Here is a 12,881-nt window from a genome sequence, read left to right on the forward strand (position 1 = left end):
TGGACTATGTGACTTAAGTCGTTGGCATCCGGGGGTCGGACGCATGTGCCTTGGAAGTTGTCACGGAAGGGGTCTTCCAAGTCCTCCCAGCTGCCAATAGAGTTTTCGGGCAGGTTGTTCAACCAGTGCTGAGATGGTCCCTTGAGTTTTAGCGGGAGGTATTTGATGGCATGAAGATCATCACCGCGGGCCATATGAATATGGAGAAGAAAGTCCTCAATCCATACCGCGGGATCTGTTGTTCCATCATATGATTCGATATTTACAGGTTTGAACCCTTCTGGGAATTCATGCTCCATTACTTCATCAGTGAAGCAGAGGGGGTGTGCGGCGCCTCTATATCGGGCCAGGTCGCGACGTAGTTCGGATGGAGTCCTTCTGCGGTTTTCGGCCCGGACGTGATTATGCTTGTCATGTTCGGCTTGATAGTCGTCGTCACGCGTCGGGGCACGCCCCCGCGATCCATAGATCGATCTGACCGGACCTGCTCTATTCTTCAGGTCCTGCCGCAGGGCATATGTGTATCCCCGAGCTGTTGTGTCTCTACCTTTACGGCGAGATGGTATGGGCCGGTGTTCGGCCTGAGTTGCCATTTTGTCCCAGCCATGTGGTGGTCGGTCAGCCACATTACGTGTTGCTGGTACGGGCTCCAGTGCCTCATCGTCGAATTGAGGTAGCAGTTTGCGCTTCGGGTAACTTTTGGTTGGGCGCATGAGGCCGTATTCCTCGGCTGCCAGGACATTAGTCCATCTGTCGTTGAGTAGATCTTGATCAGCTTGAAGTTGTTGCTATTTCTTTTTCAGGCTCCTTGCAGTTGCTATTAGACGTTGCTTAAAGCGCTCCTGCTCGAGAGGTTCCTCGGGCATGATAAAGTCTTCATCGCCGAGGCTCACCTCATCCTTGGAGGGTGGAAGGTAATTACTGCCCTCCGAATCTTCGTTTGCAGCCTGTTCATCAGGGCTAACTTGCACATCCTCCCGATCGTCTTGTTTGGAGTTTTGCTCGACGGGGTTTTCTTCGTCTTCGACATCGTCCAGAGTATTGTTGTCTCTCGTGCCGGTATTACTGTCTTTGTTGTGGCGTGATTTAGAGCGGCGTCGTCGGTGTTTTGGTTGTATCTCGGGAGGTTTATCCTCTACTGGATTTTTCTCGTTATTGTCGTCATCCTCTTTGGGTGTATCCACCATGTACACATCATACGAAGAGGTGGCCGTCCAGCGTCTGGTAAACGGCGGGTTTTGGGCCTGCTCTTCTCTGGCATCGTCGTTCATACCGTCGATGTCTTCGAAGTCGTAATCGAGCATGTCAGTTAAGTCCTCGATAGTGGCGATGAAGTGGGTGGTGGGTGGGACGTAAAATTCCTCGTTCTTAGCCCCTAGTCCGGGCTGGGAGTAGTTCGGATGTTTCTCCTCCGTAATGACGAAGGATCGCATCAAGTCCAGAGCCTCGCTTAAAGGCGAGGTTTGCCCAGGGAGAAGAGAATCCGTGGAGTACGGCGGGAAGGAGATTCCTCAGCCGAGCTCACAAGATGCTGACTCCGAGAGTTTGGAGCCAATGTCCAGGGAAGAGTCCGGCTTTGTGATGGTTGCCAGCGACATTGCTTCCTCCGGCTCTCCCGTACTGGGCTTAGTGGCCACAGATAGTTCGGCGGGGTCAGGAATCCCATCTTCGGACCTGGCGACGCGCTCCGGATCTAAGGCCAGAGCGAAGGTTGGGGTCGTGAATCCTTGAAAGATCAAGTCTCATCGGATATCAGCGACATAATCCAGGTTTCCAAAACCAATCTGGTGACCTGGGGCGTAGTTGTCAATCTGCTCTAGATGGCCAAGCGAGTTGGCCCGTAGTGCGAAGCCGCCGAATACGAAGATCTTGCCGGGGAGAAAGACCTACCCCAAGGCAGCATCGTTGCAGATGATTGATGGAGCCATTGGACCTTTTGGCGGCGACACAGTGAAACTCTCAATGAAAGCACCAATATCGGTGTCAAAACCAGCGGATCTCGGGTAGGGGGTCTCGAACTGTGCGTCTAAGGTCGATGGTAACAGGAGACATGGGACACGATGTTTTACCCAGGTTCGGGCCCTCTTGATGGAGGTAATATCCTATGTCATGCTTGATTAATCTTGATGAGTATGAAGATTACAAGAGTTGATCTACCACGAGATCGTTGTTGCTAAACCCTGGAAGTCTAGCCTGTATGATTGTGATTATTCTCTACTGACTAAACCCTCCGGTTTATATAGACACCGGAAGGGCCTAGGGTTATACAAAGTCGGTTACAGAGAAAGGAAATAATACATCCGGACCCCTAGCTTGCCTTCCACGCAAAGGAGAGTCTCATCCGGACACGGGGGGAAGTCTTCTATCTTGTATCTTCATGGCCCAATAGCCCAGCCCATGTCACACAGGCCGGACGCCCGAGGACCCCTTAGTAAGCAAATGAAGGAATCATTAATTACACACTAATTTGAAGAAGGGGGGTCAATACATGTATATGACCATTTTAGTATGAGTACCAATATAAACATGGTCCTCAGAATTTTTAAATGAGTATCAAGATATTTTTGATGGGTGGTTCCACCACACACCAAACTTGATCCTCAATAAATAGGGGAAAAATCCTATGCATCATCTGTCAATTCTAGAAATTGAACTCGAGTCGTGAGGCTGCACAACCGCATGCCCAACCATTGAGCCAAGGCTCTCTTTGCAGCTCCACCCACCTATATGATTAGATTTAACAAATATCAGAAAAATTCAAAAAAGCCTGGAATCTTGGGATATCAAACATGGGTGCACAATCTACTCCCGTGTGAAGTTTCATGCAAAAATGACATACGTAGTATCTGTGGTGAAGAAAATACAGTTCAACTTACGATGCATCCAAACAGTTTTTCTATATATAGGAATTTGTGTCTTTTTACTGAGAATACCACAAACGTTATCTTTTCATGAAACTTCACAAGGGAGATTGAACACCCAGGTTTGATATCCCTAAATTCCAGATTTTTTTATTTTTCCTAGTATTTTTTTGAACATGAAGAGCGAATCCAGGAGCCGAGGAGAAAATACAACGGTATTTTGCAGGTTGATTCTGTTCCACAGCCTATGCAAAATAAAGAAATACGTTTTTTTTTTTTGCGGCGTTAGCCGAGGAGAAAATACACTGCCATTCAGCTGAAGAATATGAGCCTCTGCAAGGCAAAGTTACCTTCACGAAAGGAATGGAAGCAACATTAGAAATACCGAGGGTGTCACCTGAGTTATTCCTTGCTTCCCCCGGAATGACGAAGGTAAGCACCGGTTCTTGCGTTCCGGCCAGGCGGTAGGTCTGCATGATAAGAGACAACAATGTCGCCATGCATCCCATTCCTGAACTCACAACACAAACACCATCTTCACAGACCCATTCGATCCAAGGGGCTGCAGCCACCTGCAATCTTATTCAGCGAAACTGCCAAGGTATGTATGGTGTTCACTGAAACATTTCAGCAGAAATCGTAGGCAGAAATCGACAGACATCATGTAGTTCGAGCAGATACAGGATGCAGGGAATCGCCAAGGCGCTGAGCCAGCACGGGAAGCAGCTGAGGCTCGCCGTGCTGCAGCACATGAACAAGGGGATCTTCTCCTGGGCCACCCTCATCTCGCGCATTCAGAGCGAGTCCCCGGCCGTGATCATCCCTCACATGGGGCTGGAGAACATCACCGTCCGGGAGATCCTGAGGGCCAAAGGGGAGGCCCAGTCGAGGGCGGTCTACTGGTGCAGCACCAGCCATCTGGTGCATGAGGCCGTCAAGCACGTGAGAAGAGTTTGCTGACTGCTTTCATCTTACTTCTGAATACAATGCTACTCCCTCCGTTTCGAATTACTTGTCGCACGTATGGATGTATCTAGATGTATTTTAGTTCTAGATACATCCATTTCTGCGACGAGTAATTTGGAACGGAGGGAGTACTTCTGAATGACTGAATATCGATCGTGCTTAATTCAATCTGTAGATGACGGCCAATAATGTCGGGTCTCTAGTCGTGCTCAAGTCAGGGGACGACAAGCAGCTCGCAGGGATTGTAACTGAAAGAGGTAAAGCACAAATCACCTGGCCAATTGTGCGATTAACTGTCTATGATGACTGCTCCCTTCATTCATAATTACCAGAGGATGCTTTACAAACTTTTAGTCAAAAAATTCCCTCACAACTAATAATATATAGATAAAGTATTTAGTTAATGTAGCTAGGTGTAAATGGTAGATTTATCATGATACTAGTTCTGCTCTTTTCTTCATCTCTTATTCACAGACTAGTACAAAGAGAGTAGCTTAATGTTTGTGTGGAGACGATTGTGCTGCCCCCATCTTGGGATGTGCACTGATTGTACTGTAAAACGAATGTCCTCGGACGACTGTAACTGAACTTCTACCCTTTCAATGCAAACAAACTGAAAAATGTAACATGTTTTCGGACAGAGCACCACTTTCCAAATCTTATACTCTAGCTACTAACATCTGAAGATCAATCGTTTCTTCTATTCTTATCAGAAGGAATGTTAGGATTCAAAAAATGTTTTGATTCATGTGCCGGTCTAACAAGCACATCATTATGGGAAAAGAGCATGCCGTGATATTCCGTAGAAACAGAAATCATGGTGTTATATAACCAGTTACAAAGGATTTCTTAGAAAGAAAGAAAAAAAAGACAGTTCGCAACACAACATGGACTAACCTTTCAAAATCTTGCAATTTATCCTCATCTGATACAGATTTCGCTCGGAAGATCCTCTTACCCGGGCGACCCTCAGAGGAAACAAGAGTTGAAGATATCATGACAGAAGAGGTGAATGGGCTTAAAGAAGAAGAACAAAAAACTGCAACAGACTGAATATCATCACACATTTCATTAGCCCTCATAATTTTCTTTACTGTGTTACAGAACAAGTTAATCACCGTGTCCAGCAATACCAATATTCTGCGTGCAATGGAGCTAATGACAGGTAATGGAACATTCTCTTGGTAAAGCATTTCACTATTTACGATCCTATCATCCGTGCACGCCACAAGTACTGTAACAAATTTTGATTTCTTTAGTTACTAATTTGTTGTATTTTTTGGATTTCTCTGCATTAACAGACGAGCACATTCGACATGTCCCAGTTTTTGACGAGAAGGTAGTTGGTATGATCTCCATTGGTGATGTGGTCAGAGCAATCGTGGACCAACAGCACCAAGAAGTGAAACAACTGAAGAAGTACATCACAGGGGATTATTATTAGCATGTAGCTCTGCTTCATGAAGAAATGTACAGAATATGCAATTATTCATAACATTAACCATGAATTATATCTTCACCCATACTGCCATTTGGAATGATTTAAAAAATTCCATGCTGACAAGTGATAAGCAAAGTAGGAAGCATACAAGATGCATGAGTCTTGTTTCAAAAGCGATCAAATCCGGACGTGCTTCTGCAAGAACCTGAAGTCTTCGCTGATGAATATCTTCAAGGAATTCAAGTGTCCCGGCTTCACCACAATGCCCACTAGTGACAAACGGATAAACAGAAGTGACTTTCCTGATGAGAAATGGGAAAACATGTGTATGTTAAGCAGTAAAATACCTGTAATCGGTGCCATCAGAAAGATTTGAGACTTCCTTTAATCACAAATTTCAAATCCATAATGTGTTTTGAGTGGCGTTTTTTAGTATCTTTTCATTGTGTTGGGTCCAAATATTCCAGCAGCCCAAAATCACAATGTCGAGAGCAATTTGTGAAGACTTGACAAGCCAATAATACTTCATCATAGAATGAGATGCATCTTCTCTTACCAGGAATGACTCCCAACAGGTAACTCTGTGAAAAATGAGCGGTTTTGCACCTTTTGTGGGGAAAAAAACAGTTTTAGTACTCTAAACTTTCACTTTTACAACACTGAGCTTTGTGTTTTCTCTCCGGCTGTGAAATGTGTTTTTCCATATAAAAAATTATGGCCATAACACAAAAAGAGTCAATCTGCACATGGTACAAACATTCCTACCTGAGAAATTTCACCCCACGGTTTCATCTAGGGAACACACGTCACGACTGTAAAAAAAAAAGTGAAACAGCCAACAATATTGTTTGCGATTTTGTATATCAGTGATGAAAGAAATCCTCAGGAGAATTCATCATTTTCAGAGGGGAATACATACATAGTAGTTGAGATAAAACCTACAGTGCACTACAGGAAACAGGGTATACATAAGGCAGCACTAGTACACAACAGCATAGCAGCTTATTGCAGGTTAATATCTCCATAACAATTCTGAATCTGTATCACATACATTGCCTCAAACTCCCTTAATAGCTAATAAGGGGTCGTGAACCTTCGATCGTTTCGCTCGCTCCTCAGTACAACTTCACTATTACTGCTTGCTAATCCTTGACTGGTTGTACCTCCATGTAGGCCGACTTGAGAACTAAGAAGTACACCACCATTTCACAAATGTAAGTGCACAGGTATCTCATTTTGTAGAACATCACAGAGCTATTACTAAATCTCCAGGACATGTTGACAACGTAACACCAGGAGCAAGCCGTCTGAAGGAGTACAACTCTATGCCGCCGGGTAGTATTGGTTAAGGGATCTAGTTATTGCCCTGATGGTGTTTGGAGTTGTCCTGCAGCAGCCCCCAATAAGGGCAGCCCCATCTTTGCACCACTCACCTACATAAGAAACGAAATCGCCGTCTGACACACCAGTGCATTCCTGCACACCAAATGAAGCATATCATTAGTGTTTCGAGTTCTAGAACAATCTCAGGTGTACTTTTTTATTAGTAGGACAGGCTAGAAGGTGGCCTCTACACATAAGTTTTGGCTGCTAACCAAAGGGAGATGAGAATGGCCGCCAGAAATAATTCAGAGGTAATAAAAAATGAATAAGATATTGTATTACTTTTTATATTATGTCTCCCTCAGAAAAACTGGCCTGGTAGTGTGGTTTTTTCTTGCACTTTGGTGAGCAAATATCTAATCGTTGTGGATGTTCATCTATCCTATTTACATTAACATTTCTACCTATACCTAAGGTTGAGCAGGAAAAGGGAAAACAAAAGGAATAGAAAATATCCAAAGAAACTAGAGTTAGGTATTTGATTGATGGTTTTTTTGTGTTCAGAAGAATAAGATGGTTGCTATCAAAAACAGGTGTAAATGGATTGAGATAAACTTACCACCCACTCCTTTTTCTCAGCATCGTATCTTTCTCCACTGTTGGGGTATATCAGAATTGGCTTGTCTGTGACCTGTGGCAATGGAGCACAACACAGATAGTCACAACAAAGAAAATTACTGCTGCTCAGCAGTTAGCATGGTAAGACATTATTTGTATAATCAAAACATGGGCATTCGCATTTCATGGAACATGCAAAAGGATGGAATGGAAGCCTAACTTGCATTTGTTTACAATTAAAAGGAATGTAAAATGATCTTACCTTCCGAATGGAGAGTATCAAGCTATGAATAAATCTTGGAGGTGTGCAGTTTATGCCAACTGCACCAACCTTTGCACATTCATTAGCAATTTTAGCACATTCGATTAATGAGTCTCCACTCACAACATTAACTCCATCTTTTGAGTTGAAGGAAAACCATGAAGGGATATTTATGTTGCATTCCTCAAGAAGTTCAACATATGCCTACAAGATACATCACGAGCAAACCATCAGATACTATTTCGTAAGAGTGTACTGTAAAATTTGAGGTAGCATATCCTTGTGCGATCAGTAAAGTTCAGCATACCTGAGCTTCCAATTTGTTAGGGATTGTTTCAAAAGCAATCAAATCAGGACGTGCTTCTGCAAGAACCTGAAGTCTCCGCCGATGAAAATCTTTCAGGAATTCTAGTGTCCCAGCTTCACCGTAATCCCCACTAGTAACAACCGGATAAAGAGAAGTGATTTTCCAGAAGTAAAATGGAAAAACATGTACTATGTTAAGTAGTAAAATACCTGTACTCAGAGCCATCAGCAAGATAAGCCCCATAACTTCCTATGGAAGCAGCAACCAGAATAGGACGCAAGGCAGTGGATTGATCTGGATGTTGCTTCAGAAACATCTCACGTGCTTCATGTGCAATCTCAACACTCTTTGTTAGTAAACTTTCACCTTGTTCTTTCGAAAATCCCTTGGACTCAAACCCTTGAATGGTAGCCTGCAACATCAAATTTGAATATCAGTGTGATCATAAATGTCACGGAAACATAAAACAGGAAGAGTGAAACTGTATTTTCGAACCTGATAAGATGCAGTAATTATAATGTTTGCACCTGCTTCTATGTAGTCTAAGTGGACCTGTATCATACACATACCAAGATTAGCATGCTATGTCAATCTGTAAACGGCTATACATGCGGAAGAACAATTGTTCGATGAGCTGCAATTATTAGGTAATTGCAACAAAGAACAATGTGAATAACTCATAAACACAAGAAACCCAACAGAGTTAGCTACTACAGTGAATTCAAGCATATTCCGGTTTTTCTTTGCAGGTTGCACCTAACAGTAACTACATATTTCACCAATAGATTTACGCAGACTAGTCTGCAGTTAAGTATTAACATCGGAAATCACCTGGATGCCTGTATCCAGTATACACATGGCAGGTCAAACATGGGTCCTAAATCTCAAGAATCCAGGACTGATCCTAGCGCTACAGCAAAAACTATTTGCCCAGATCAGAATGGTGCATTTGCATGATGCTCCCAGTGTGGCTTCAAGATGGGTCCAACAAAGCCAGATTCAAAAATCAAAATAATATCAGGCTCGACAGGGAGTGGCCCTAAACTCCAGGCTGAGGCCATGCTTGAAGTTCTCAAGTCTAGACTGGATAATAAGGACTTCATTATACTAAATTTTAACAATGACCAGGCTTCATTCTAGAATGGTTGGAGTAATTATTATTTTGTGTCATGTCGAGATACTCGGAATAAATTTGGCATGTGGCATAAGCTTTGTTCCCGATTCCATCCGGTGGTGCTATCTTTCATCCGGTACTGACACTTTATTCTAAAACACATAAACCATCTTTTGTACACTAGTAAAGCACTGTTGCATGATGTTTCCAGAGCGGTTTCAAGATGGGTCCAACAAAGCCAGGTTCAAAAATTCAAATAATATCAGACCCGATAGAGAGTGGCCCTAAACTCTAGGCTGAGGACATGCTAGAAGTTCTAGAATAGCTGGAATACATTTTTATGTGTGGATAATACTCAGAATAAATTGGGCATGTGAATAAAGCTTTGTTCCTGATTCCTGAATGGTATGAGGTTCGCGGTAATGTTGGTAGCTGGCACGTAATTTATTCTAAAACACTAGAACATCTTTTGTACACTTGAAGCTTGCATCTAGTCATGTCGTTCAGATGCTCATCATAACTGTAGCATGACAGTGCATAGAAGTGGACGCACGCAAAAAAAGAACTGATTCTCCTCTCTTTTGGGGGTCATTACCTGCCAAGAGCATAACAAAGAAAGAAAAACGAATCCTCCTTTGCCTAAACATATGCTAGCATCGCGTGAGGTGCTACTGCCCTGTTCATGATGCAGCACACTAGTACCTTATTATTCTAATGGGGCCGTGGGGCACTTCCAGCAACCCTGGAGGAAGATCGGAACATTTTCCAACCACCTTGTAAGCTAGTGACCCATAATGTTGACTTGCTCGGCTGAGCTGATTGTTAATGGCTCCGCATCTAAAAAATTTACTACCGTGTTAGTAGATTTTAGGAACCCGGCCTCACCAAGAATCATGGTGGGCACCGCCATTTCTTTCTACTCCAACAAGTATTCTGAATCGTGTAGAGAACAGCAGGCAAAGATCAAAATGATAGAAGAAAACTGGTGAATCCTAAGAACTACTCCCTCCGTCCCAAAAGTGTCAAAAAAACGTCTTACATTTTGGGACGGAGGGAGTAATAATCAGCCAAAAGAAAACAGAATCGCCGAACTGGCAAGGCCAAGGTGGCGGTGTGCAGAGTACATGAGAGTACACGAGGTGTTCGGGCGGCGGCGGCTTGCCTTGCGGATGAGGTGCGGGGAGGAGAGGATGCACTTGGCGCTCCAGAGCGGGTCGTTGAGGTCGGCGCCGTGGGCCTCGAGCTCCGTGGCCAGCCCGCCGTCCAGTACCAGCCTCCCGCCGCCGGCCTCCACCCACCGCCGCACCGCCGCGCCCGCGGCCCCCTCCTCCGCGCCGCCTCCTCCTCCGCTCTTCACCACCATCCTCTTCTTCCTGCTACAGTGGAGTGTACTAGGTTTGGGAATGGGGATTTTTGGATTTTGCGTGCGGCGTTGGGGAGGATTTATAGCGGGGAGAGAACGGTGGGACGGAGGGAGGGAGAAGAGAACCCCACAGCTGCAGAGGAGGCGAGGAGAGGATGGTGACACGGCAGAGAGAGTTTTTAGGTCATCCTACCCTACCCTATCTTACATGAGTTTCTCCTATCCAAGTAAACATGCCACGTGATCTTGTCATCACCGGGCTTGGCTTACTTTCTTTTCAAGCACCACACTAGGGTGTACGCCAAATAGCGATGCCAAACATAAATTTGTCATTTGATAATGTTGTCCAACTCTATAATACCGGCGTTAAGGCTAAATAATTTGAAACTAGATAAATTATCCTTTTTTGCGGTGATTTTGCGGTGAAACCAGAGAAATTATCTAATCTGATGTCAAATTGGTTGAACGAGTAGAAAATGTAACTTGTTCTCCGTCTCCTATCTCCCGTACCATGGCACAGATGCGGGAGCCAAGCAAAATGGAGCCAATGGACGGATGCCAGGAACCGCAGAAACGGCGGTATAACCATATGCTAAGGCACAATGATATCGTTGTTGGGCTTGGAGAAGAAGTGGGGAGTATGGCATCATTGGCGTCGCTCGCCCTAAGGCTCCCCTCCAAAGTTGCAAAATAATCAGTCTTCCGGGCTTCGTCTCTCCTCATGTTCATCCGTCGGGACGGATTAGACATAGGTCCGACGTAGATTCCTGCCAGCTCCTCAGGGCAGTGTGATTAGGGTTTCTCGTCGTGCATACACGCCGGCAATTTTTTTGTTAAGTTCTTTAAATTGATTCAAGGGTTCAATTGTTATCATGAGTCTTTAAAATAAATTGTTATCATGTTATGCCTTCAATGAAAAATGTTTCACTCGATTAAGGCGATAATCAATCTTGTTAGCCCCTGATTACAAATGAACCAAAAATATGTACCAACCTAGTGGGTTGATTCCACATAAGTAACATTACCATCTGAGTTGCTCTCAGGTTGCTCATACAACAACTATTATCATATTAAGGTTCTTCTACATTAGGAAAAGAAAAAAGTCCATTTTAATACCTTGAAAAAAGTTGATGATTCACATAACCTCCTGATCTTTTTTTTTTTGGTTCCTTTACCCCCTAAACAATCCCAAACCGGTCCAAAACCATCCCTGGCTGGTTTTCCTCATACCGGACGCTGACATGGACATAGTCAAAGGCAGTATTTAGCCTGCGGATGGGTCCCTCTCAGCTAGACACTCTCATTGACGGTTGGGCCCGGTCAACGCTGACTGAGCCAAGTAAAATATGACACATTGGGCCCACATCTTTCCTGTAATTTAGCCCTAACTGCGTCATCAACAGAAGGGGGCCCACATGTCAATGTCTCAGACTAACCCTAGTCAACCTAATAAACTAATGATGGGCGCGGTCCTGCTCTTAGGTCGCCGGCGTGGAGGGCTTCAGCGGCGGCTCATCGGTGCGGTCGTGCTCAAGTGCATCCCTGCGCAGAGGAGGCCGGGGCGGCGGTCAAGGCAGCGGAGGTCATGGCCTCTTGTCGACCAAAGGCAGCAAGGGCCGGCCATGGATGTGGAGGTGGCTGCGCTGCAGCGATGCAGGCGACGCGAGGAGGCGAGGGACGGCCATATTCGAGGGTGGCCAGCCATGGGTGTGGATGTGGAAGCAAGGGTCGGCCATGGATGTGGAGGTGGCGGCGCTGCAGCGATGCAGGCGATGCGGGGAGGCGAGGGACAGCCAGATCCGAGGGTGGCGGGCCCATCTGATCTGGTTCCGGCCAGATCCAGACTCCAGCGATGGTGTGGGGATGGTACGGCGACGAGCTTGTTTTGGCGGCGTGACGTGTACCTGAGAGAGAGATACGAGGGAAGAGAGAGGGAGAGGAAGGAGAAGCAGGGTGCTCGGGGGTGGCGGCCTGGAACTCCAGCCGTCACCGATGTCGGCCGGAGGCGGCGATGCTCGGGAAGGCAGGCGAGGACAAAACCCGGTCCACCTAAGGGAGGCCCACTCACAGGTCAAAACCACCATTAACCGTTGCCACGTCAGCACCAAGATGAGTCAAAACCATTCAGGGATTGATTTTATCTGGTATAGGATTGTTTAGGGGGTGAAGGAAGCAGAAATAAAGATTAGGGGTTATGTGAACCACCAACTTTTTTCAGGGTAGTAAAGTGGACTTTTTTCTTAAAAAAAATAGCTGATAAACAGTTGGTGTAGCCCACTATACAAATGAAAAATAGTCGATTCACAAATGGAAATTGTGTACCAACCGTTCCTGACAATTAACAACAGGCTCCTCCTAGTTGGTACAGCTGTTTCTCACCTAGTGAAAAGGACGGCACTGGATATATTGCTTGTCTGAATACTTGTCTTGTTCTCTCTCCCCCTCTCTTTAAAAAGGAAATAAATCAATACTAGGTTTGTTGCGTTGCTTCTGGCTACTAACAACCATTCTTTTATGGTCTCGCCTATCCATATTTGTCATCGATCAGCACCTTGCACAGATTTCATGCCCCAGTGCTACAGTACACCACAACTGCCACCTGCCCGACCATATCATTCAAATATTT

The 12,881-nt window shown here is 45.1% G+C and overlaps 2 protein-coding genes across 3 annotated transcripts; one reads left to right on the forward strand and one right to left on the reverse strand.

Annotated features, from left to right (window-relative positions):
* The first annotated feature begins 3,304 nt into the window (after nucleotides 1-3,304).
* Nucleotides 3,305-5,677, forward strand: LOC125555629 (CBS domain-containing protein CBSX3, mitochondrial). Of its 2 annotated transcripts, none has more exons than XM_048718521.2 (6): nucleotides 3,305-3,462; nucleotides 3,545-3,803; nucleotides 4,003-4,084; nucleotides 4,762-4,835; nucleotides 4,932-4,992; nucleotides 5,129-5,677. In XM_048718521.2, exons 2-6 carry the CDS (start codon nucleotides 3,546-3,548, stop codon nucleotides 5,269-5,271), a joined length of 618 nt encoding a protein of 205 aa, XP_048574478.1. In that variant the 5' UTR covers nucleotides 3,305-3,462; nucleotide 3,545; the 3' UTR covers nucleotides 5,272-5,677. The 2 variants fall into 2 exon arrangements, with proteins under 2 accessions (XP_048574478.1, XP_048574477.1); XM_048718520.2 differs by having other exon boundaries at nucleotides 3,313-3,462; nucleotides 3,539-3,803.
* A 461-nt stretch (nucleotides 5,678-6,138) lies between these two features.
* LOC125507861 (homocysteine S-methyltransferase 3) lies at nucleotides 6,139-10,395 on the reverse strand. The gene is made up of 7 exons (XM_048672383.2): nucleotides 10,055-10,395; nucleotides 8,274-8,330; nucleotides 7,988-8,190; nucleotides 7,779-7,908; nucleotides 7,472-7,675; nucleotides 7,211-7,282; nucleotides 6,139-6,744 (listed from the first exon to the last, which is right to left on the reverse strand). Exons 1-7 carry the CDS (start codon nucleotides 10,253-10,255, stop codon nucleotides 6,592-6,594), a joined length of 1,020 nt encoding a protein of 339 aa, XP_048528340.2. The 5' UTR covers nucleotides 10,256-10,395; the 3' UTR covers nucleotides 6,139-6,591.
* Between the last annotated feature and the right edge of the window lie 2,486 nt (nucleotides 10,396-12,881).

The sequence above is a fragment of the Triticum urartu genome, chromosome 5A (genome assembly GCF_056163025.1).
Source record: "Triticum urartu cultivar PI428250 chromosome 5A, HENAU_Tu73, whole genome shotgun sequence".
Classification (NCBI taxonomy): Eukaryota; Viridiplantae; Streptophyta; class Magnoliopsida; order Poales; family Poaceae; genus Triticum; species Triticum urartu.